The sequence below is a fragment of the Juglans microcarpa x Juglans regia genome, chromosome 2D (assembly GCF_004785595.1).
Source record: "Juglans microcarpa x Juglans regia isolate MS1-56 chromosome 2D, Jm3101_v1.0, whole genome shotgun sequence".
In the NCBI taxonomy this organism is placed as follows: domain Eukaryota; kingdom Viridiplantae; phylum Streptophyta; class Magnoliopsida; order Fagales; family Juglandaceae; genus Juglans; species Juglans microcarpa x Juglans regia.
In genome coordinates this window covers 32098079-32125035 of record NC_054596.1, presented here as the reverse complement: position 1 = coordinate 32125035, position 26957 = coordinate 32098079, and the positions used below count along the sequence as shown (strand labels likewise).

General features: G+C 37.1%; 1 protein-coding gene across 1 annotated transcript; it reads left to right on the top strand.

Annotated features, from left to right (window-relative positions):
- The first annotated feature begins 2651 nt into the window (after positions 1 to 2651).
- On the top strand, positions 2652 to 20295 carry LOC121248860 (oligouridylate-binding protein 1-like). Its single transcript, XM_041147460.1, has 12 exons — positions 2652 to 2992; positions 4403 to 4464; positions 4809 to 4911; positions 5138 to 5214; positions 5286 to 5347; positions 5451 to 5538; positions 6558 to 6633; positions 6738 to 6768; positions 7495 to 7614; positions 7783 to 7868; positions 19003 to 19176; positions 19751 to 20295. The coding sequence occupies exons 1-12, from the start codon at positions 2906 to 2908 to the stop codon at positions 20033 to 20035; spliced, it is 1251 nt and encodes a 416-aa protein (XP_041003394.1). The 5' UTR covers positions 2652 to 2905; the 3' UTR covers positions 20036 to 20295.
- The last annotated feature ends 6662 nt before the right edge of the window (positions 20296 to 26957 follow it).

Below are 26957 nucleotides of genomic sequence, written 5' to 3'. Positions count from 1 at the left end.
TTTTAGCACATGATAATTGCTTTTCAGTTTGAGTACAAGATTTTCAATTATTTGGTAGATTCTTAGGTGACTTCTTCCCCTTCACTCCCCATTTTTCTTAATTTTCTTATCTTGTAATATCATTGTCAATATTAATCAGGTCTTCAAAACTTTTCTATTGACTTTATTCTTGGTTTTGTCCCTCTTTCGATTTGCCTACAAGCATTTCTCAAGTTGAGACATGAGATCACCAGGGTTAAACACATCTTTGTGGTGGGGAACTATGGAAATAGACAACTTTGTGGTGGGAACTATGGCAAATGTCTATTTCCCACAATACATATCGATGGTAGTAATATTTTTCCACACAAATAAAGCACTGCAAATACTATTTCCCACAATAAAACTATTTCCCGCGAGTTTTCTCGCGGGAAATAGTATTCCTGGCGGTGTTAACTATGGTTTGACACATTTTTTCGGCTTTATTCAACACATATTCCGGCGACAAATATCGCCGTAAATAAGCAATTATTTTTCAACAATTTTTAAAAATCTATGTAACAATGTTTTTTGAGAACTTTAACAGCGGCCATCCCGTTACGCATAAAATTTTTTGGAAATACTTATTTGCGATGATCTTTAATCTTTTTTCGACAAGTTTATGTCGCGGCAAAAACTCATTTTTCTTGTAATGACATGTGTTACTTTTATTTTAATAGAATCATTTGCAGTTCCATAGACGTATGAATATCGAATATGAAAATTGTTTGTATGATGTTATTGTGCATTATATTTAGCCTGTTATTTTTATTTAGGGGTGGTAATATGTGACACGACTTGTTAACCCATCACGAGCATGGCATGATAATAACATATTTCAATTTAGTCTTAATGAGTTCGGGTCAAAATGGGTTGACTCGTTAAGACACGATTGCTTAACGGGTTGATAACAGGTCAATCTGTTTTGACCCGTTATAACCAGTTATGACCCGTTTATGATCCGTTAAGAAAGTTAAAGTTATAATTATACCCTTATACCTAAAAATAAAATTGTTGAGATCTTAATTTCGATATTTTTATTGTTTGGATTGTAATTTTGGACTTTTAGTTAATTATATATTTTTTTTATAGATATTGTGATTTTAACATTTATATAAAATTATGCTAAACTTAATCAGATCAACCATGTTAATTTCGGGTCTGTTCAACCCATTTACATAAATGTCTTGAAATGGGTTGGGTTATGTCGTGCTAACATATTTCGTAGTATTCACTAATGGATCAAAATGGGTTGACATGACACGACTCATTAGATTGATGAGTTATGTTAATGTTTGAGATTTTCACACGATAAGTTTAATGGGTTGTGTTCGGGTTAACCCATATAGTATAATATAAATGCCTTGACACTACACGAATACGATCTTTTAACAAGATTTGACACTCTTACTTTTATTAGTGTATTTATTTTGAGGGCTACTAGAGACACAAAGAAATCCCACACACTGATGTGGCATACTATCAATGTGCCACGTGTCCATTTTTTCCTCTTTTTTTTTCTCCCTTCTCCCCAACATCTTTTTTTTTCCTCTCCCTTTCTCCCCGTACCTTTCCCCTCCTCCCCATTTCCCTTCTCCCTGTGCCGTCGCTGCCTCACCCCTCACCTTCCTCGCCATTCGCTGACGTCGCCCTTCACGACCCTAGTGGACGGGGGCTGTGGTTGCAATGCTAGAAACTGCCGGCAGTCCAAATGGCAATCGCTGGTGAGTTAACTGGTCTGGGTGCACCTTGCCGTGCATGGCATAATTTTCTTACGCACGACATGATGTGCACAGGGCCACTGTTCACGACCCTAGTAGACGGGGCTGTGATTGCGAAGCCATAAATCACTACGGCGTGGCGCCACAGGCGTCTCTTCTCTCGATCGAGCTAAAGGGGTACGGAGGGGTTGGAAAAGGGAGAGAGAAAGGGGGAGGAGGGGAGAGGCACGAGAGAGAGGGGAGAAAAGAGAGAGAAGAAGAAGAAGAAGAAGAAGAAGAAGAAGAAGGGGATATGTGCTACATCAGTGTGAGAGATTCTTTTATATCTATAATATTTCCATTTACTATTACTGACTTAGGTTTTCGTATTTTTTAAACATGTTGCAGAGAGGAGCTGTCATGGGCTTATACTTGACTTGTGAATATGAGCTCACAAGCCTGAATTTAGACTTAAACTTGTGAGCCCAAAACTTATTAAGCTACTGGGCTTTACATTCTTCTTGTTAAACTCCTTACATTTATCATAATTGGGCTTAAAAGGCCTAGAATTAAATCTTTTTCTAAAAAAATTATTTTTTTATAAGCAACTTTTTAAAGCATATTTATTACAAACTAGGTTTAATAGAACATAATTTTGGGTTTATAAGTTGGCTTGAGGAGTCCATTAATGGTCTTAAGTGCTCAATTATGACTTAATACAGACAAATACTGGCCATCACAGTTTACTTTATTTGTGTTTTTTTTTTTTTATCAAATATTAATTCTATTTTTTTAATCATATTTTAAATATTTCTTATTTAATTAATACTAATAAAAAATGATTTAAAATATGATCAAAATTTAAAATGTAAAACAGTATTTAATATTTAATATTTAATATTTAATATTCATTGCTGAAAAACAGTGAAACCCAACCCGTGTCCGTGGCTCCCCTTTTTACTCAAAACTCTATCGGGACTCTCGAGTCTCTTCCCCCCTATTATCTTCGTCGTTGTTTCATTCTCGCCCTCTCTTTCGGGGGTTTTTCTTTTTTTTCCTTTTTCTTTTTCGTTTTTCTTTCTCTCCTTCTTCCGTTTTTTTTTCCTTTTTAATTTGTTTCCCTTTTTTGTTCGATCGAAACCCAAACCCTAGAATTAACCTTCAATAATCCCGACCACCTGTGAAAGATGCAACCGCAGAGGCTCAAACAGCAGGCGATGATGCAGCAGTCACTGTACCACCACCCTGCACTCTTGGCGGCTACAGCCCCTCAGGTTCCGTTTATCTCCTTTGCTCCCAATTGGGGTTTCTTAGTTTTGATAAATTTCATTTTAATTGACACATAGGAGATTGGGATATAGTATTATTTGAGTTTAGGTGGCATCATTCGTTCATCAAATTTCGTTTGCTTTTTTCTTTTTGCAGGAAAAATTAATTACTGTTTAGGTTTTTTTTTTTTTTTTTACAATATTTTTTCTCCCTGTCCGGAGGGATTTGATAGTACATGACACGTTTTCCCTCAGACGTGGAAGCCAAAGAAGCTTTGTTTTTTCCCCTTAATCAGGAAAACTTCATATATATATTTTTTTTATTGGGACCAAGTATGAACAAAGTTCCGACTAATCCGGGCGTGCACAGGCTGAGAATTTCATATATTAATTGCAGTTTATTAATAAAGGGACTGCATGCTTTTAAGACTCTTGTTCTATGTTGCTGTCCGCCGTTTTTTGTTTATTTATCGCTAGATGTATGTAAGCAGCCTCTCGGAAAATGGTAACAATTCAAAGGATATTTAACAAGAGCTGGAAAATAATCGAAAAAGACTCATTCACTGTCAAGCTTGGGATTGATTCGAGGCAATCCAACCCCCAGAAGGGTTTTACAAGATAGACGATAATCTCTCTCTTTCAGCTCCCACACTTCTAACCGAAAATTTCCCATAACAGAATTGAAAAAGAAAAAGAAAAAAGAAATGGAAATCACTACGAATTTTCTGGAATCTTGCCAAACAGATTGCTACTTCTAGAATTCCTCCTAAATGGCAGCGTCCCGTGATACCAACGCACCCGATTCCCCTTTGTACCCTTGCTTCTTAATGAAACGCTGATTTGCTTATTGGTTGAGATTGAGAGGAACTGCTTCACCAAATGACCCCGTTTCAAGTCAGTCACATAACAATGTAGTTCTATGCTGGTGCGTATCATGAGCCCAAAGATTCAAAGAAGACTGAAGAACGTTAAGAATTCACCTGTATTCTTCGTTTAGTGCTAACCTTTTTTTCCCTTTAACGTTAGTGATTTTATGTGTTTACTTAAGCAATTAGGAAGGTTGCATGAGTGGTGTTTACCTAACAAAGTGGGAAAGATTAAAAAAAAAGTAGTGGTGATTTGAGGGTACAATATGTCCAAATGGTAATTTGGGTACCACACTGCTAAAGGGATGACAGTTTGAGGATGCAAAGGGTATTTATTGTTTTTTTAAATATTTTTTTGGTTTTGATGCGCATTTCAAGTTAGAGTTTTACATGTTTTTTCATCAGTTGTTTGCGTGTTTCATTCTTTAGTTCTTTATATATTTTTCATATATTCAAGAAAATTCCTGAGAGGAGTGGAGATATTTTTCTTTAGGGTTTCTTCTTCTTCTTCTTTTTTGGTTTCCTGCTTTTTTACATTTTTATTTTGCAGATAGAGCCTATCTTGAGTGGAAATCTGCCTCCTGGGTTTGATTCAAGTACATGCCGCAGTGTGTGAGTGTTGTATAGACGTTTTCTTCTCTCTCTTTTTTTTTTTTTTTTAAATTTTTTGCCCCTTTATAAAAAAAAAAAAAAAAATTCATAGGATGCCTTTTGGAAGTGGGTGCAACTTGTGGCTTGCTTGCCAAGTTAGCTTCTCTCTGGGTCTCTTAAATGCTATAATTAATTTGTCAGTAATGTATTTCTGGCACATAGACTCTCATAGCACTTTATCTGTTGGAGTAGTTATTTTTCTGTAATTTGATGAGTATCTAACGTGTAATCCATTTCCCAAGTAGGTACACTATTTTTTCATATGTGTTTAATAGGCTTATACTTTTGTCTATGAGCGAGTGCAGGTATGTAGGAAACATTCACCCGCAGGTTACCGACCTCCTCCTTCAAGAAGTTTTTGCAACCGCTGGTCCACTTGAAGGATGCAAGCTCATCAGGAAAGAGAAGGTGGGCATTACACCTATTTTCAATATTCTCTTTAACCTTTTTTTTGGGTTTTATGGCTAACAACAGAAAAATACCATCTTCTGAATATGACCAATTCTATGAGAACTTGGAAAATAATTATGCTGCTTGAGTTTTGCGCTATTGTTTTACCAACCTCACCTCTTTTCAATTTGCATCTTATAGGTTTCTTAGCTGCTTTCTCAGCTTAACTTATCTTTTTATGCAGTCATCATATGGTTTTGTCGACTACTACGACCGTAGATCAGCTGCGCTTGCTATTGTGACTCTTAATGGGAGGCATCTGTAAGTGTCAACCTTAACTAGATTTGGTTCCTGCTTCTCTCTTGTATATCACATTAAGATTGTTTGTACAGGTTAGGGCAGCCTATCAAAGTTAATTGGGCATATGCAAGTAGTCAAAGAGAGGATACATCAGGTTTGTATACACATTAGCATCTTTACTTTTTTTTTCTAATTTTGTAGTGATGGTGTCATGTATATTAATTTTCGACAGCTCATGATGTATTTTTGTCATTCAGGTCATTTCAATATTTTCGTAGGTGATCTTAGCCCCGAAGTTACTGATGCCACATTATATGCTTGTTTTTCTGTATACCCCAGTTGTTCGTAAGCTTCATTTTCCTTTTATTTATTTATTTTACAATGTTATTCTCATATCATATCAGCACAAAGTGCCAAGGTTGATGCGCTTTGCATACTAAAAAACCGTAGTGCAATCTTTTTGGCACTTTTTTTTGTAAGCTTAAAGTGCAGAAAATCACGCTTTTGTAATTTTATTTTTTTTTGGGAAAAAAATAAACAATATCAATTCAAGACTCAAAAAACAAATATTCTTCAGTATTTAGTTGATATTGAAGATCATTTACGTATCATGGCTCCACATGTTGTCATATGTGATATGTATGCGTTAAGCCCAATATAGTAGTCCAAGTTAGCTTTCTAGATGAATTGATATTTGATTGCATATGTTAGCATGTAAGTCAATACCTACAATTCTTGTGTTTTTTAGGTCATGGACTTTTTGGTATATTTTGGTTCAACCATGTACTTAAATTTGATTATGGCTATCAAGCATTATAAATGTGTATATTTAGTAAGAGAAATTCTACTCATCATCCTCACACCATACACCACACATAATTTTTTAATTTTTTCTCTTACCAAATATGTGATGTATGGATAATTAATAGAAAAATTCAATTAGTTTAAGAAAAATAAATTTAAAAATAAAAAATAAAAAATAGAAATAAGTGTGGTGTGTGGGGATAATAAGTAGCAAAGCTCTTTACTAAGAGGATTGTGTAAATTGCCATGTTTAAATTTTTTATAATTAGTTTACTTATCAATTTTTTAATATAATTATTTGATTACTTGATTATCATGTTGCATCACACAATGTTAATAGGCTAAATGTATTATCAATATGATAATACATCTTGGCACCCACTCGTGCTTTGTGCTTTTAACCTATACTTTTTGCACTTTAGTGCTCCTATTAATTTCTCCCACACCGATCATATTCAATCAGAGCCAATGTGTTTCTGGTGGTAGTTTATTTTTCTTGCGTGCTTGATAAAAAGGCATCATATATCTTGAGACTAATTTGACCAACATACTGGTTACAGAGATGCAAGGGTCATGTGGGATCAGAAAACTGGGCGTTCAAGAGGTTTTGGATTTGTTTCTTTTAAGAATCAGCAGGTAGTAAAATCATTCTATTGGACTTCTTTTAAAAAGTATCATGTATCTGTTGTTTTTTTTTTCCTTTTCATGTCATGATTGTATTTTGATCATATTTTGATCAGGAAGCCCAGAGTGCAATAAATGACTTAAATGGTATGAATATTTATTCCAACTCTTGTTTCTGTTTTATTTATTTATTTTTTTTTGGGGGAGATAACAGCCTGTCATGTAATACAACGTTAAATTTAAAGCTGTAATTACATCTTTCTGAAGAGCTATTATCGGGATTACCGGTTCTTAAGACATGAATTCCTATACTTGTTATTATTCAATATGCTATCATCTGTGGTATGAATCATGGTAACTGGACTAGGAACTGAAGAAATGACATGGGAAATGCAAACAACTAACTTTTCAATAATGTGAGAGATAAAAGTTCAAATTTTGTGAATTAGTTGAAAATCTTTGTGAAAATCTTATGAGATATTTGTCAGAAGAAAATAAGTCAGTGTCTTATTAAGATTTTTTTTTTTTTTTTTAATGAAACCTTTTCCCAGGTCTCTTGGATTATTAAATGCAATTACTTATATAAAAAAATATGAGATTTATTGCGTAGGATAGGAAAGCAGTGGAAAGGAAGGTAGGTGGGAAGGGTGGAAAATATTTTGCTAGCATTTTCTGATGTGATTTCTTTGTCAATTATTGAAAAGTATGCCCTTAGAAATATCAAGCTGTTGTTCTAATCTGTGATGGTGTACATGTGGGAAGCCCTGATTTCTCTTGGCATTGCCCTAGTCCTTACAAATATAAATGGAAGACCTTGCATTGATTTTATGTTATGTTATTTTATAAGTGGAAGACCTTGCTTATATATTCCAGGAAAGTGGCTTGGAAGTCGACAGATACGATGCAACTGGGCTGCCAAAGGTGCTAATGCCGGTGATGACAAGCAGAGTTCAGACTTAAAAAGTGTTGTGGAGCTAACAAGTGGAACATCAGGTGCCATATATTTAAAATGAACCTGTAGTTTTTTCTGGCTTAAAACCTAGTTGTGAAAGTAAAGTGGCATTGTCTTTGCTTACATTCTTTTCCACCCTTTTCTCTTTGTATTGGAACCGGTAAACAAATGCTTGATTTTACATGTATGTCTCTCTGTTGCATGTGCAGACGATGGTCAGGAGAAGTCTAATGATGATGCTCCGGAGAACAATCCTCAGTATACAACTGTTTACGTGGGCAATCTTGCTCCAGAGGCAAGGAAACTTTTTTTGACTTGTTGTCTCTGGCATATAATTATTTCTTCCATCTATATTCTTGGGGTGGTTATTTATATAATCTGAGGTGGACAGCTTTTTTTGCCCTTCTTGTAAGGCTAGGAAGGCTACATTTAACATAGCACCAGGTGATAAGATATACATAAATATTAATAACTCAAACTAATGATAGTGGAATATAACAAAGTTTAAGCAGCTGAAAATAAACTATATTTCGATGTCAATACGTCATTATAACTTAATATCAAAAACCTTGTGATCAACGCTAATTAGGGCTTGACTTAGCAATGAAACTGAGCATGTTATAAACTGTCTAGGCCTCTGCCTCGCCTCCCTGGTCCAAGTCTTTTCCTGCACTTCATCCTCATAAAGATTATCACCTGGGGAAGTTAAAACATAAAAACATACAAAAATGAGTTTAATATTTTAATAAACAAGACATCATACAGCAAACATAATATTAACATAGGGTTCCTTTGAAAACATGCATACTCATAGTTACATACGTAGATAACATGAAAATGAAGATGAACCTGATCTATGCATGAAATGCCTTAACTTGTCTTTCACTTGTCATAGAGTGGTACCTATTGTTGACCCTCATGAGTTAGAGTTAGTGAATCTTAGTAGACTCCGATTCCGCTTGTGCTACGGGTTTTGAAATCCATACATAAAGAAGAACACTGGGTGCACTACCAGCATGTACATCCTGGTGATGCAATATGCCCATAAACATATGGTACCGTCTTCATATCATAACATAGGCTCTTACATATCTTAACCGTCATACTTCAACATAATCCATACATGCATGCTTTCTTGTTATATCTTGTCTTATTATATCATCGTCATAGATTTCAAATGAAATCGTGTCTTATCATATCATAGATTTCATATGAAATCTAATTTTTCATAAAATGTCGTGATACATGTTTTCTCACATAACAAAATCATGCTCTTTCATAAATATTTTCATGCATAGTTCTTCTTCACATAAAATCATGACTTGTCAGAAATATTTGATGCATAACTCACATAAAATTATGGCTTTTCATAAAATATCTTGATGTATGTGAACCCCTAGCTCAAGTGGTAAAGGCTTGGGGGTATGCTCCCCCTAGGTCTAAGATTCAAATCCCCTTGGGTGCAACAAATCTCTAGGGGCCATCGGACTGGGGGATTTTTTCCTTGAACTTGAGGTGCACTTGTGAGAAACTCCTTACCGAGGGCTTGTGTATACCTGGGATTAGTCGGGACGTTCTCAGACATCAGGTGCCAAATCAAAATCATTTATTTCATGACATGTTTAGTGTACATAGGTATGACTTGGGTACGTAAAAAGGGGCTTCCAATGGAGAGCATACATTTTTTTGATAAGTAAGAAGTTATATTAATCCACGTAAAAAGGCAATGGCCAAGTACATGGGAAGTGTACAAGAAAAAACCTAATTACAAACTACGCGCTACGGAAAGTAGCGTAAAAGTCATTAAATTCCTCCCATTCAATACAATAGAAGAAGCCCAAAGCAACAAAGTGTGATAGAAAAAGGCCCTAAAACTATCTGGAGAGCGTTCCCTATTTTCAAAACATCGGCCATTTCTTTCATTCTATGTGCACCACTGTAACACCCCATTCCCTTAGGATAGAGATATTACCAACATTTAAAACATAATGCCCGGTAGAGAGATTCATATCCTGAATTACCTCATTTATTGAAATTCATCAAAACATTAAAACTAAACTGAACATGATTGTTTTGGAAACTGAACGAAATATAACGAAACATAACTAATCCTATGCATGACATAAAAGAAATCTAATTCTGGTGATAAAATCACTTATTCAGTCCTAAGTCTTGGTACTAGATCTACTCCCGGCCATTCCGCTCTTCATCATCATAGACATCATCTGCGAGAATCAGACATGGAAGAAACAAGAAACACACAAAAATAATGAGTTGAATACTCAGTAAGTAGTACGTCGTATCGTAAAATATAGTCCTTGCCTAACATACAATTCATCTCTAGGATACCCTTACGAACGTGCACACAACTTCATGGATTTCAATCAAATACGTAACATGATTTTCTGGAAGACTTTACATACATATATCGTCACAGATTTACATGGCACACATTTTCATTATTAACATAAGCGGGAGCATATATAATCAAAACATGTCATTGTGAATGCATAACGTCCAAGTTATCTTGTATTAACATGGAGTGAAACACGCTTGAGTCCGTGTTTCACTTAACTTGCATAACATGGAGTGAAACACGCTTGAGTCCGTGTTTCACTTAACTTGCATAACATGGAGTGAAACACGCTTGAGTCCGTGTTTCACTAAACTTGCATAACATGGAGTGAAACACGCTTGAGTCCGTGTTTCACTAAACTTGCATATCGTGAAGTGAAACACGCTTGAGTCCGTGTTTCACTAAACTTGTGGTTAACCACGCTTGAGTCCGTGGTACCGTTACATTTCTTATCTTTCTTAATGCATGGGATTTGCTTCATGAACATCTCTAACATGGCATAATCTTGTACATGGTATAGCGTAACATGACATGGCATGGCATATTCTTGTACATGGCATATTCTTGTACATGACATATTCTTGTATGATTTAGCATGGCATATCTTTGTACATGGCATATTCTCGTATGATTTAGCATGGCATACTCTTGTATGATTTAGCATGGCATAGTATAACGTGATATTACATAACATGCTATGAAGGTTCTAAGACGATCCAAGGCATACATGATCCAGGTATTACTTGAACATGGCATACATGGTTTAAGTATTACACAAACATGGCATATGTACAATCTAAGCATTTCATGGACATGGCTTGCATAATCTGACTATTACATGGCATACTTGACTTTGAACTACAACTTCAACATTTCATGTCTTTCATGTGAATTTAGTAACATTAAATCAATCAACAATAAATTCATTCACTCAAGTATAATCTCATATTTCATCAAGATTGAAAAGTAAACTAACCTTGACTTGCCTCTTAGTGTAGCGTAGTTAGCAATCATAAGCACATCACAAAATTTTTTTTTTTTTTATACATAATAATAATATTCACAATACGCATTTATTAATATGATCATACTATTTACCTCTTAGCGCTGCTTCCTGATTTCCAACTTGTAGCGCGTTACCTAAACGAGGTTCTAGACGTTAATAACTTCCTAGCAAAACGTGTCGTAATACTCTACGTAATTAAATACGTATAAGGAATTTAACTACTAATAGACTCCAACAAATGCTTTGAAATCTTTTAAAAATCTTTTATAAAACTTGTGTCTAAATGCTGAATTTGTTCAATTAGATAAAGCCCATGTAAAGGTAATGTATTTCTGAAAAATATACTATCTGACTGACTTAAGGCCCCAAGAAGTCGAGGCTCAGGGAATTACATCCTCACGGTCACAAGGCATGCATGGAATTACCGAAATAAAAAGGCTTTTTGGGAATCTGAAGCACACGGGATAAAACAAGAAGAAGGAAAAGAAAGAAAAGAAAGAAAAAGAAAAAGAAACGAGAAAGAAAAGAAAATAAAACAAAAGGAGCAGACGTGAAACCGAGGCTTACGGGAGAGAGAGGGCTGCGCGATGCTCACGAGGGAGAGCAGAGTGCGTCGGCAGCTCTAGGTGGCTAGAAGCGACCGGTGACGAGACTGGGGGGTCCCTAGGGTGGTGCGACACCGAGAGAGGGAGAGAGAGAGAAACAGCGAGAGTTTAGAGAGATATGGGTTTGAAACTCAAACAACCGAAAGGGAGGGAGGTGGCGTGCGGCGGCAGGGGCTTACCTGAGGGGGTGGGTTCGACGGGGTTGAGTTGGCCGGCGTTTTCTGGCGCGTGGTTAGGGCTCCGACGTCCCGGGGTGGACGACGATGGTTGGGCAGAGGTAAGGTTTAAGCGGGAATGTTATTTCTCTTGATTTAACATTGTGTGAATCACAGAGGCTTGAGGGTCTTTTTATAGGCGATGGGAGGAAGCGACGTGGAGAGATTGGTTGAATTTTGAAATTGCCTAAACTTTAGGAACCTACTCTCACGTGGATACCGTTTCTGAGAGAGTTTGAAAGGTTTGACTTGGAGTTGCTCAAACTCTGGAAACCGAAACTAGCATGGGGACTAAGTGGATAGAATATTCGAAGTTTTAAAAAGGAAAGGAAACACTAAATCGATCTATCTGTTATCACAAAAAAAAAAAAATCTAAAATAAATAAATAAATATAAAGAAATTAAAATACCAATAATTGAATAAGTAAAATACTAGTTTTAAACCCTAAATTTAGACCCGTATGTTACAACATTAAACATAGAGGTACTATCTTCCAAACAGCTGCAATGTGACAATTGCCCCTAATCCCTCTCCAACATGACAATAAATCCAAGACCCTCCTGGGCATCACCCATACAATACCAAGCCTAGTGAAAATGTCGTCCCATATAGCCTTGACTACTTCGCAGTGGAAAAGTAGATGGTCTGCTGATTTGCTGCTGTGTTTGCACATAAAGCACCAATTGGTTAAGTAAAGGCCTCGCTTTTTCAGTTTATCTACAGTCAATATCTTCCCATGGGATGCCAACCAGCCAAAAAAGGCAACTTTAAGGGGTGCATTGCTCCTCCAAATGCTCTTCCAAGGAAATGCATTGGTGGGATGAACCGTCAAAAACTTGTAATAAGAGCGGACTGAAAATTTCTTGTTCCCGGTGAGTGTCCATATTAGTCCGCCTTCCCTATCTGCTTGTACCTTCAACGCATATAAAACATTGTAGAAATCAACAATGTCGTTCACCTCCTAGTCCTGTACAGCTCTAGAAAAACTCACTGACCAATGAATAGAATTTGCGGAGATGCTCATATTATCAGCCACAGAAGCATCCTTGTCTGACGCAATCCTATAAAGCGAGGGGAAAGCATTTTCCAAGGCCACATCGCCACACCAGATATCATGCCAAAATCTGGTGCGCGTGCCCCTTCCCACCTCAAATCTGAAATTACCGAGTCGGTCTTCCCATCCGTTTCGAATGAATTTCCAAACACCCACCCCATAGGCCCCTTTTACTGCATTAGAGCACCAATATCCCCAAATACTCCCCAATCTCCCCCTTTTATAATACTTTTTATAAAAGACATGTTTAGTGTACATACGTGTAAGGGTATGTTCATGCTACTTATCTTGTAGTATTAATCCAATATTTCTGGGGCAAAGCTGGTTACCTATAAAATAGGTTTGTAACATACGTCAATTTCCAATTAAACACATGCGTTGTAATTAAAAACTTGGAATGCTTACATAACCTATATTTCCATAAACCTAAAATCCTTGTAACCCTAAAATCAGTCTAACCTTTTGTGGGCCCGAACTCTCATAAATCGATATTCCCCATTAAATTCATAAAGCATAAGTCCGAGCCCATGTCCATTTGAAATTTCATAGCCCATAACAAAATATATCTTACCAGCCCGTAACCGACAAGGCTCTAACTCACCAAGTGATACATCTCCTTCTCGGACCTGTGTTACATAATAAGACCCATGGTTCTAGCATCTCTAGGAGGGAGGCAGGAAGAGAGAGAGAGAGAGAGAGAGAGAGAGAGAGTTTTATGTGGGTAGAGAGTTATGTGGAGAAAGAGGGAGGAATTGAGAGAGAGAGATTATCGAGAGACGGACAACGACGGTGGCTTACGGGGAAGTCTTCATGGTGGTTCCCAAAGCTCGAAGGGGACCTGCCGTGGAGGGAGGTTGGGCTGCAATGTCACTTGGATGGGAGAAACAGTTGCAGGTTTGCAGTGGGCTGTGGGGAAGCAACCAAGAAGACTGAGTGGGTGGTGGCTATGCGGAGATGCTCTGTAGAGGGACGTAGGGGTTGGTTGGCATTGTGCGAGATAGTGATGTTTAGTGGCTTGCGACAGTGTAGTTTTCGAAACTTGGAGGCTGCTGTTCCGTGCAACAGGCATTGAGGAGAGGCCGTGAGGGTGCTGGTGGACTGGAGGAGACGGTAGCAACGTGAGCTTGGCAGAAGGTGGGGTGGGTTGACAACCCTAGCAGCGATTGGAATTTCTCTCAAGTGTATGTGAGGATCAGATTGTGCGTGAATGTATATATACTTTGTCGTCAAGCATGAACCTAGTGTGTTTGAAATTGAATACGTTCATGGGCTTAGAGTTTATAAATAAACCTTAGTTCTCATGGGTTTGAGCAAGGTTTTGAATACAGTGCTGTACCGGTACGACCAGTATATAGAGTGCCTAAATAGTAGCTGGCATGGGCAAGATAGGTGTTTTGTACCGAGTCAAATACCAGTCATTTCGGTGCGTTGCGGTTAATACCAACTAGTTTTCGATGTATCGGCCGAAATTTTGTATTTTCGTATTTTCAGTGTATTTTCGTAATTTCACTCCAATTCTCACATCTGAAGACTATTTTTTTTAACTTTTTTTAATCCCCTTTTCTGGAGGACTGAAAATCAAATCCTGACTGTTATTTTCGTTATGAAGATGAGTGATTATTTTTTTTTAATTGTTGGATTGAGAACTTAGAAGTATTATTGAGTTTTATAAATGTGTTTTAGCTTTTTAAGACTAGCATTGATGCTATTTTGAAATATAATTTATACATATATAATTAATTTATCTGTATATTGAAATAGTACCTGAAACGGTACTGGTACTTAAATATTTCGTTCTAGTACCTTAACTGAAATGGTATTCAAAGCTTTGGGTTTGAGTCCAAAATAAGTCCTACTCATTTGGGCTTTTAAAATAACAATTGAGCCTATCACCAATTAAATAGGGCCCACTTGGTCCATAAAAATTTATTGAATTTTAACCTAACAATTGAACCCAATTAAAATCCCATAAATTACCATAATAATTTCTGGGACCGTAACCAATTCAAAATTATCTAATAAATCTCAATTGTGCTTCTCAAATTTTGTCCCATTATAAGAAACTTTTGGGCTCTTGGGCCTAATTAAAAATCCCTATTCAACCAAAAAAATATATAGCTCGTGCTTATCCAATATGACCCGTTTAACTTAATTTAGGTCTAATAAAATTTCATCCTGAATAATACTGGATTGAGTTGTTACATATATGCATCTCATTAAATAATTTTCAACTTGCTTGCCAAAAAAAAAATTTCAAACTAGATTTTCATGGTATCCTATAGAAGGTGCATAAAACAGGGCTTATATGAATGGTCAATATCATGGCATATAACTTAAAAAACAGTTAGCAAACAGAACATTTTACAGCACTCAAGGCGCAATCATACTACTGACCTTGTTTTGTAATTTACATATTAGCACAATTTTCTTTGCAACCTTCGGGAAACACCCATAATCATTGCTATTAAATCCTTTTTACTCGTGCCAATGTTTGAATCCCATTCTGTATGTGGTTCTCCAAATGAAAACAGGTCTGGTTTCAGTTGTTTGTATAATACCCTAAATTAGATTGAGTATAGGAAGGTGGCAAATGAGATCCTGCATTACTTGGGAGGGAGAAGTTCTTGTCCATAATGGTTTCAAAGATCTTCAATTGTAATCTTGACTAGTCTTTTTGGAGCATGGGCCCAAATATGGCTTGGGCCTTCCTTGGTTCTTTATAAATTGAATTAGAGCCAATCAAAGAAAAAGTCCAAATCACATATGGGCTTATACTCCAAAAGAATTAGTCAAGGTTACAATTGGGGCCTCCTGAAATCATTTTAAAGAGTAAGAACTTTTCTATTCCGGAATCCTATCCACCACCTTCCTATACTTGGTATGAGGTTTCACACACTTGCCCGCTTAAGTCTCTAGCATCCTCTTCAAGCCATTTCATCATTGTTGGCACAGCTCAAGTCTCATACTTTTGGTTGGGATTGCCTATGATATTATTTGTGACAATCTGCTAAAAAGCACAAGCTACAATTGTGTCCATGCTCTAAAAGGCTAGTAAAGTTATGATTAAGTTCGTTTGAATCATTATAAAGAGCAATAACTTCTCCATTTCAAGCAATATGAGATTTTATTCACCACATCCTTATACTTGCTCAGAATGGGGTACCACATCACTTGTTGTAACTCTTAGGTATTTTCATACTCATGAATGATGGGTCATTTAAGGATTACTCATCGGGTGTTAAAGTCGTGGGATTTAAATCCAAAAGTAGCCCCTTAGGATTGTCCAAGCAGCAACCCTTAGAAGCTGTCATAGTGCTGCAGTGGTCCAAATCTCACGATTAACTAATATGGATGATGGATTACACCACATAATTATGCATCAAACTTGAATTCGATATTTTATTTTTTGATTGATTTTGGGTGTCTAAGAACAAAGTCCTGACTAACCCCGGTGGTGCACTAGCCCTCAGTATGAGTTTCCCGCAAGTGCATCTTGTGTAGTTTGATGGCTGCTAGAAATTGTTTGCACCAAGAGGATTCAAACCTTAGATGTGGAGGGAGCATACCACTAAGACCAAGGCCCTTACCTATCTGTATGATTTGATCACGCCAACATGTAGATTTTAAGACTGAGAACACAAGAAAACCATTTTGTTTCATTCTTCGACATGTATAAATCTAGCGCTCACTAAAAATCTTCCTTTAATTACCAATCTATCATAGGATTATGCTAATAAGTCATAACCAAGCTTGAACAAGTTTTTACAGCCGTGTACTAAAGGAACATTGAAGAACAGAATCTGTCCACTTAGTTTCCTTTGCTTAAAAGCTGCATTCTTGTACTCTTCTAGCTCTAGAATTCTTTCCCTTCAAGGTCCAAGGTTCAATACCTCATTGGTGCAAACAATCATTTGGGGCCACTCCCCCTTGGTGAAAAACTAGTGATTTAACCGGTTTTGTGTAGGAAAACTTTTGAGGGTGCAGTGCATGGGACCGGGTTTTACTTTGCAGAGGTGGGTTCAAAAGGCCATGCCTTGGAGAGGAGAGGCTCCCCGACATAATAAAAAAAAAAAAAAAATCTTTGTTTTGACATGAAAAATAAGAAATATGTTAGATTCACAAAAGAGGGGGAATCTTTAATTTAGGGATAAGATTCGATGCAACTTACCTTGGATTTAGGATGCTGTGGAGTGTAAAGTAGAAATCTTAGGTTATCACTGATTTAGTTGCTAGAAGGTAGGCGGTGACTTTCACTCAGAAATTGAAGGAGAAAAACTCACTTAAATCACTAGAGGCCAACATATATAAATTCTACCAAGGGAGGAGGTAGGGTTATAGGAGTCGGATTTTTTTTTTCTTATAAATTTTCAGTCGGAGGCCGAGTCGGAGTTGGAGGTGTTGCTGGACTGACTCCGACTCCGACTTTATGTTCTGATTCTGACTCTGACTTTGCCCTCCAACTCCAACTTCGACTCTGAATCAGACTCCGATATTGTACATATGTTATAAAAATATATATTTATCATCTATACTAGTATGGTTATATATTTATATAACTAGAACTTATATAGTTAAATTCAATAATATATTAGTATGAACTAATTATTATAAAATAATGTATTTATACCATAATATAAATAATATATTTATACCATAATATTATTTTATACCATAATATAAAATAATATAGTTTAGTACATGTAAACATCATAGTATTACTACCAAACATAATCAAGTATAGAAATAAATTAGACATTAGTCTTTAAAGAAGTCTAGTATAATAAATTAATTACACATGCTAATTTACTAAAGTATAATAACACGTAATTTGACACTATAAAGTATAGTATATAATTAAGGTAGAAATAAGTTAGAAATTAGTATTATAACATGTAATACTAATGTATAATAACATGTAATTAGGTACTAAAAATAATATGTAATACTATAGTATGATAACATGTAATTAGACACTATAGTATAAGACTAGTATAAAAATAAGTTAGATATTAGTATAGAAGTAAATTAGCAGTAAATCAGGAAGGTTTGGATAGTGAGTTGAGATGAGATGAGTTGAGATGAAAATTTTATAAAATATTGTTAGAATATTATTTTTTAATATTATTATTGTTTTGGAATTTGAAAAAGTTGAATTGGTTTTTGTATTTTGTGTGGAAATTTGAGAAAGTTGTAATGATTAGATGAGATGAGTTAAAAGATTATTTGTATCCAAACCTCCCCAACGAGTTTTAAAGTTTTTGGAAAAATTGAAATTTGAAAGGGCACAAAAATTTCTTTTTTAAAATGGGCTAATGTGAAGCTAAAAAAAGCTAAAATTGAAAGCCCAAATCCGACTCCGCTCCGACTGTCGGAGTCAGAGTCGGATTTAGGGGAATCTGACTCCGACTAAGTCAGTGCTCACCCCTAGGAGGAGGGCGGGATTTTTTTGAAATTCTTTGCGATTTAGGGTCTGAAGTGGGTAGCATCAAGGGTGAAATATGGTTGAGTTGAAATCATGAGATTTATTAGGGTCATTTTTAACGAGGACATGTTTGAATTTTCTTGTGCTGCATTCAGGCCGATGGTAATAGGTTTTTTAGGACTTCAGGAAGCTTGCTTTGTCTTTTTTGACGTAGGCAACTTCCTGGGTTAGTTTCAAATCATGGCAGAGCCTTGATTTAGGACTGGAGTCCTGAAATTTCTGGGTTAGGTTAGTGCCTGCCCCAGTTCTGTTTTGTTTTCTTTTCCTATACTAGACCCAATTAGGCAAGTTTCATCTGTCTGCCGTCTGCAACAAATCAGCACCTAAATACAACCAATTACATCTTTTAAACAGTAAAACAATTGTTGAATAATTATGAAAATTAAGACAAAATTCGATGTTTTTAAAACCAGAAAATAGGAACCTAAATTTCGAAACCACTGGTATGTGTGTATGACAGCTTTTTGATGGAATGTTTGGCCTTGGACATGAGAGGATATGGTCAAGGTTTTCTTGTACCATTTGATTAATTTTTCTCGGATGATACACCCTGTAAATGAATCAAGAAACATTCATATGTACTATCTTCTTCTTGAAATTCTAATGATTTACTAGAGCACCAAAACTCTATTAAGACAATTTCTTGGGTTAGAAAGTATTTGAAATGTTTTAAAATAATTTCTTAGTTGGCATTTCTAATTTCCCTACAGGTTACTTCAGTTGATCTCCACCGTCATTTCCATGCCCTTGGTGCTGGAATCATCGAAGACGTTCGCGTGCAAAGAGACAAAGGTTTTGGTTTTGTGAGATTTAGTACGCATGCTGAAGCAGCTCTGGCTATTCAGATGGGGAATGCTCGGATCCTCTATGGCAAACCAATAAAGGTACATTCATTATTGGAAGGTTATATTTTCCATCACAAAAATTGGCACTCTTTTGTCATATATTTGGTTATTGGTTGGATGAGGTCCCAATATGATTAAAAAACAAGAATTGTTGGCCTCCATTTTTTTTTTTTTTTTAATTTGAAGATCAAGATAGCTAATGTTATGCAATGATGTATTTTAAAGAAGTATAATCTGGTAAAGCATATAATTTAAACCAATAACCTAACTTTGATAAAGAACTTGGATTTTATTATTCTGTGCATTTTGCATGCGTGCCTTCTTTTGCATTTTTGAAATGGTTTTCTTACTCATAATATGAGTTTGGGTTTTTCTTGCAAGAAAGTATTATATCTTTCATTAGTACTTTTGCGCCCTCTTTGAAGATCTTTAAAAATTAAAACAATTGTAACTTATCAAAATGAAGTTCTGGTCTAGGAGGTTGCCTATTTTTGGTTGTGGCTAGTGAACCATAGATTCAGCCTTTAACCAGCAAACACATTTATTTGAGGATCATGACGCCCTCATATGAACAGCTATAGCTTGAATGTTATTAATATCTTCTATTTTGCAGTGCTCATGGGGTAGCAAGCCTACACCACCAGGGACAAGTTCTACTCCTCTTCCCCCACCAGTGGCAGCACATATGCCAGGTCTTTCAGCCGCTGACATTGCAGCCTATGAACGACAAATAGCATTAAGCAAAATGGGGGCAGCGCAGGCGCTAATGCATCCGCAGGGCCACTACACCCTTAAGCAGGCAGCCATGGGAATGGGTTCCGCTGCAGCCAGTCAGGCTATCTATGATGGTGGTTTCCAGGGTGTAGGAGCGGCCCAGCAGCTCATGTATTACCAGTGACTATAAGTGAAGTACTCCCATAATGCACCTCCGCCGTGGAGGAGTACCTTATCTTAAAAGACACATATGTTTTGCTTTTTTCTTTTTACTTATTAATTGCTTTTTAATCTTTTTCTCTACCTTTTATTACTGGTTTTGTTGTTGTACTTACGTTACTTTTGCTTTGTGTGCGATGATAGCGTCACCAGTTTTATGTGTGGTTGTGATTATGTAATTTGGCTATTAGGGATATTATTCCAGGGACAGATTTTCTTTGGTTATGTTTTGCCTCAAGCAAAAGTCAAAAGATTCTGTATGATACCCGCTGGCAGTCTTGGTTATCAGATTAGGGGCATTGATTATGTTTGAGTGGTATGTATGCCTCGTAATTAATCCAATCCATCCTAATCTAAGGGATGAAAGTGCTGAACCCTCGACCTTTTACCATTACTTTCTTTTGATCATTATCTTAATTCGGTTTGTACATGAGCAAATTGCTTGACAAGTAGTTCGTCGATTCAGTTATTAAATGATTCATTCGTGAATTACGATCGATCTTTAAATGATACAAATCAAATAAGAATTTACTCAACTCCTATGGATTTTTATTATTATTATTATTATTATTTGAAGTATATTCATCTCATTATCAATCTGTACACGGTTTGTCAAACAAAAACTTCCAACACACTTCCTCTGGGCATTCCTCAACCCAAACTAATTCCTCTCTAAATGACAAAGACAGCTTTGCCAACTTATGAGCAACCTTATTACCTTCCCTATGAGCATGTATAATATCTCACCCATCCCTACAAACAAAGCTAGCTCTAATATCATCTATAAGATGTCCGCACCAGAAACACATATCATCTCTACCATTGACAGCTTTCACCACTACCTGTGCATCCCCCTCAAGTCAGTCAAGTTTAGCTCAACGCAACTCCACTGCCCTCCATAGAGCTAGGATCTCACCCACCATTGGTTTAGTCTTTAGACACACCATCTTTATTCATACATAGAGAAATCAATACTTCCCCCCTTGAGTCTCAGATGATGATACCTGCACCCATTCTTCCCCATTTCAAATCCAAAGCAACATCCCAATTCAGCTTGATTTTATTATCCTCTGGTGCCTTCCACCTGATTTGATCTCTCTCCACCCTTTGGGAATCAACTTCTGATCTAGGCCCCTTTTCGGCCTTTTGAAACTCCTCTAAGCTTCTCTTTACACCTTGTGCCAAAACACTTGGACTTGTGAAAGTTTGTTAAAAAACAAACTTATCCTTGCATATCCATATACATCTCATAGTAACAGCCACCCATTCTAATACTTCTTCTAATAAGCTCTTACTTAGAGATCCCCACAGCACCATAAAATCCTCATTTGAACAATGCCATTTCTGAATTGGGCCAGGGAATTCCAACCACACATTTGAAGCAGCACTGCACTCCCAAAGCACATGTGCCTCAATCTCCACCTCCCTTATGCAGATAGGACAAAGCTGAGACTCACATATCTTCCTTATAAACAGGTTCTTCATAGTTAGAAAGCATTCATTCAAGGCCTTCCACAAGAAGGTCTTCACAATACCAAGAACATTTAGCCTCCACAACCTCCTCCACTCATCTTTCAAATCATCAACACGAGAACTCTCCTCTCTCCCTCTGCTTTCTTTCCATCTCTAGGTGATATGCACTTCTTACAGAAAAAATCCCATTTTTTGAGTGAAACCAAATCCTCCTATCAGAAGACCAGTTAAGCTAACAGGGATACTACACACTAGCTCAACTTCCTCTTTACAAAGAATGGCTCTAACCATACCCTCATTCCAACCTCAACCCCCCTCAATAAACAATTCATTAACCCGAGAGTCTTCGTTAAGAATTTTAACTGGAGATTGAATACAAAAAGTAGCAAGTTTTGGAACCCATCTGTCCCCCCAAATCCTCACACTCTGATCATTTCCCACCCTCCAAACAAACAAGCCCCTCCTTTAACAGATCAAATGCCCCCCACAAACTTCTTTAAATTAAAGAGGGTCTATTCCCTAACCTTGCCTCCATAAAATCAGAATTCTTAAAATATTTCTCTTTAAGAACCCTGGCAGCTAAAGAAAATGGATTTGAGAAATCTCTCCAGCACTGCGTAGCTAACATAGCCTGGTTAAACACTCCAGGTTTCTAAATCCCAAGCCACCTTTATCCTTTGCCAACCCAATCTTGTCCCAACTTCTCTCTAGTGATTTTTTTTTTTTTTTAATAATTTTGCATATGGCCCCACCAGAAGCAAGCTATCATCCCTGCCAGCTCCTTACGTAGTCTTACAAGAAGCTTAAATACACTCATATGATAAGTAGAAATGGCCTGCACCATTGCTTTTAAAAGAACTTATTTCCCAGGAAAGGATAAGAAATGGTTTTTCCAGTCATTCAACTTCTGCCATACCTTATCTTTAATGCCTTTGAAAGTATTGTATTTGGACCTCCCTACCATAGTTGACTGCTACTGTTGGCTCCCACTTCCTTTAACAACTACTATTTCACCTCCACACTCACATTAGAACTAAAGAACATAGCAGTTTTATTTCTATTAATACATTGGCCTAAGGCAGCTTCATAAATCTCCAATAGATTATTGAGCCTTCTCCATTCAGCTAAGCTGGCCCTCCCAAAGATAACACAGTCATCAACAAAGAGGAGATGAGAAATCCTCACTCTAGCCACTTTTACCCCTCTAATATCACCTGCACTTTCAGCTTGCTCCAACAACGAACTAAATCCTTCTACACATAGCAAAAATAGGTAAGGGGATAGTGGATCCCCTTACCTAAGTCCTCTAGATGTTAGGAATTTCTCCCTAGGTTCACCATTCACCAAAATGGCATAAGAAACAGACTTAACACACCCCATAATCAAGGCAATCCACCTCTCCTCAAAGCCCATCTTCAACATTATAGACTCCAAAAAAACCCACCCTATTGTATGCCTTGGACATATCTAGCTTAATAGCCATATGACCAATCTTCCTCTACCCCTTGCCTTCATCGAGTGTAAAAGCTCATATGCCACCATGATATTGTCAGTTATGATCCTTCTAGGGATAAAAGTACTTTGACTACTCGAGATTATCTCATCCAACACTAATTTAAGCCTATTAGCCAAAGTCTTAGCAATGATTTTATACAAGATATTGCATAGACTAATAGGCTTAAAGTCAGTTAGTGCCTTGGGTTTTTGTTTTTTTTTTCTTAGGGATAAGAGCTATAAATATGGTACTAAAGGTATCCTACAAACTGCCCTGCTCAGCACTTTTGGCACTGCTGCACTCACCTCCTCAACCACTATACTCCAGTAAGTGTGATTGAAACACGCTCCAAATCCATCAGGACCTGGGGCCTTCAAAGACCCAATCTGGTGCAAAGTAGTCTCAACTTCCTTCATAGTAAAATCTTTAAAAAGCTTACCATTCATCTCACAGGTTACTCTAGGCTGCACAGCTTGTAAACAGTCCCCCATCTCTGCATTGGAAGGATTTGTTGAGTTAAAAACATGCTTAGAATGCTTCTGAAAGGCCTCGACAATGCTAGCAGGGTCCACCCATTCCATTTGCTCAGAATCCACCACAAACTCAATACAATTCTTCTTCTTCTCTATGAGGCACAAGCATGGATGAACTTTGTGCTATTGTCCCCTAGCTTATACCAATTGCACTTTGCCTTTTGCTTCCACTTCAAATCCTCCATCTCCAACAAAACCCCCACCTCCTTCTATAACTGCTTGATTCTCTCAGAGTTGTGAGGACTCTCATCATTCTACAACTGCTTGATCTCACTTGACATTTCATTGATCTCCTTGAACTTGTTTCTTTTTCTATATCTGGCCCACAAAGATTTTGCCATAACTCTTGCCTTCCCCCATTCATCAGCAATGAGACTCTCACACCCCTCCTCCTTCACCCAGCTAGCCTCAAACCTAAATAGGAACTATTTCCTCCTATTTGGATATGAAGGAACTTTCCAACATAACTGCAAAGCCCTGTGATTAGAGCATCTACCAATTAAAACCTCAACCTCAGCCCCTTTGAAACACAAGAACCACTTTGGATTGACCACAACCCTATCCAACATTTCCTTAGTAAAGGTATCATCAGAATGCTTCCTGTCTCTTAGCAGTTTCATGATGACCATAAAATCCAATAATCAAGCACCTACTACTCGCCCCATCCCCCTGAAACCAGGCACTAATGTGTCTTTGAGAAAAATTAAAGATCTCAACCATCTCCTCCTACTTCCATAACAAAGCCAACCCCCATTTTCTTCCAACATCATCAACAACAAAGTAACTCTCAAAACACAACTTCCTTCTAACAGCCTCCATTTCACTTGATCTAAGTTTGGTTTCATTAAGGAAAACCAAGTTGGGCTTCTTTTCTTCCACCATCAGATGGAGATCTCGAACTGTCTGAAGTTTTCCAAGCTCTCGACAGTCCAACTAATCAAATTCATTGGACTTGGTGGGGCTGGCTAGCAGCCTCCACCAAATCAGATTTAGCTACAAGAATACCCTCTCCCTCCCTTCACTTCTCAACTTGCACTTCCTCTCCTCCACCACAGTCTCTTCTACTAACACATTACTCAATCTTTTCCTCCCAGTTTAATGGAATTAGACAGGCCTGAAACCATCTTTTCTCGATCCCTCCTCTTCCACTGGCCACATTTCTGAGGGCCCACAAACATTCAAGAAAACGTCTCCCTCGCCACATTGACACTGCACAAGTTAGCTTCCCCTTCAAGATGTAAGCTCTCCTCCTTTTTAGAACTTTTACTCTCACTCTTATCCCATTCCTCAACCCCCTCAATAGCTTTTGAAAGTTGTAGAGTCTTCACTACTACTGCTCCACCTGAGGACCACTCAGCCTGTTCCTCCACCCTCTGAGATTCCACTTCCATTGACTTCCCCCTATCCTCCTCTACAACCCCTCCAACCACCTCCCTCGATGAATTAGAGTTCTCCTGATTACCCCTCACATCCTCCTCCTTGTCTCCTCGCTTCCTCATCCCTCATATCTAATGTTTTTACTTAGACTTGCTCTCAACCAAGGCCCAAATTGGCCCCCCACCTCCCCTGAAACACCCAAACACCCCTCCTCTAAGTGAAGAATTCTACCACACTTGAAGCACATTCTCGGAAGCTTCTCATATGATAGAGGCACCCACATATTCCTCTCCCGCAAGTTAACTGTGCGACCTCTAGCCACTACCTTCTTTAGATCACACAACACACGAACCCTCAGGTAACTTCCTCATCCCATACCATCCTCCATCACATCTACATCCACAACCTTCCCCACAGAATTCCCAATCAGCTCCCCAACTGTCTTATTCATAAAAGCTAGAGGTAGATTGTGCAACTGCACACAAAATTTCTCCTCCTCAAAGCTGATTTTATTAGGTTGAGTGATTCCATCGAACATTCTTAGAACAAATAAATGGTTATCGAAGAGCCAAGGCTTATCTCGCAGCACTCGATTCCAATCACCAGGGTTTATGAAGGTGATAATGAAGCAATTGGCTTTGAACTCATGAAACACCAGAGGTTTCCTGACTCTCCAAATCTTCTCCATTGTCTGACGTACCACCTCCTTCTCGATTGTTCTATCGGCAATGATCTTCCCCCACCAAGCTACGTTTAGCCTTCGACAATAACTCCTCCCCCAAGTTAATCGCGATCGACACATTCTCCTCCTCATTCAACTTCAAATGATCCCAAACCTCCTCCAATTCTTCCATTCCACCTCCTCGATCTCACCGTGAAGCAAGAATAAGAAACTCTCAACCGCCTACTCCTGAACCAAAATCCAAAAAATGAATGGACTAACTAACTCCTCCTCCAACAATCGCTAGAGCGCGTAGTAGAGAACAGACTCTCGACATAGGTTAATTTGTATGAATTAGAATGATTTCATGTTTAACTTTTTTTTTATAATATTGTTTTTTAACTTTGTAATGAGAATATCATTGTGGTCATAATATTATTATTTGTTACAGCTTGAATTTTTCTTTATAAAAATAATCATCAATGTATGTATCTAAATTAAATATATAAAGATATTTATAAACTCAAAATTTATTTGTTAAAATTTGAAATTAAAGTTACAAGCTATAATATAAATAATTTATTTTATTTAAATAATGGAACTGGTGAACAAATTTGAACTCGATGAAAGGCTCGCGTACAACTAGACTTGATCACCCATTACTCGTTTGAATCTGACTTGCTTATCGCCCTAATCATCCTCATGTTGCAAGGTTTTGTAGATATAAAAAAAAGGTTAGATCTACAACTATTTTACTATTCTTTTATGCCACCTCATAAAAAAATCTTAAAATTTAAATATTTTAATTTGACAATTTCTCTCAAATCTGTAAAATAGTTGATGGATAATTTGTGTAGAACGTTGTCAATTCATGAGTCATTTCAATTTCTCCTATTTTTATTGATTTTTCCTTTCCCAATTACTGCCCTTTATTATTATTATTATTATTATTATTATTATTATTATTACTTTCTTAACATTATTATGTTTATTATCATCTAGTATTTTATGGTACAAGCTAGCTTAAACAAAAATAAAAAATTAAGAGGTTATATAAAGCATTAATAGTTGAACCAATTGCGGGGTTCATGTAAAGATGCACTTCCTAAGCCGAACGGCTATTGTAACCTACATTGTACTTTAATGGTGTCCCAAGACAAGTGTTCAAACCAATGTTTGTGCATTCCTCGTGAATTGTCGCTTTTTGCTCCTGAATCTATTAAAGGACGACAACCTCAGTGGGTTTTCTAATGAAAGAACACCAAAACCAAGATTAGAAAGGAAAAACAAGAAAAAATCCATTGAAATTGTTTATACGTAAAAAGCTGCAAACCCAAAAGTTCAAGAC

Bases quoted from the DNA above. Each gene is read 5' to 3' on its own strand.
- LOC121248860 (XM_041147460.1), top strand. From the start codon at position 2,906: ATGCAACCGCAGAGGCTCAAACAGCAGGCGATGATGCAGCAGTCACTG. The intron at 4,912-5,137 runs GTGGGCATTACA...CTTTTTATGCAG, and splicing joins AGCTCATCAGGAAAGAGAAG to TCATCATATGGTTTTGTCGA. The intron at 6,634-6,737 runs GTAGTAAAATCA...TATTTTGATCAG, and splicing joins TTTCTTTTAAGAATCAGCAG to GAAGCCCAGAGTGCAATAAA.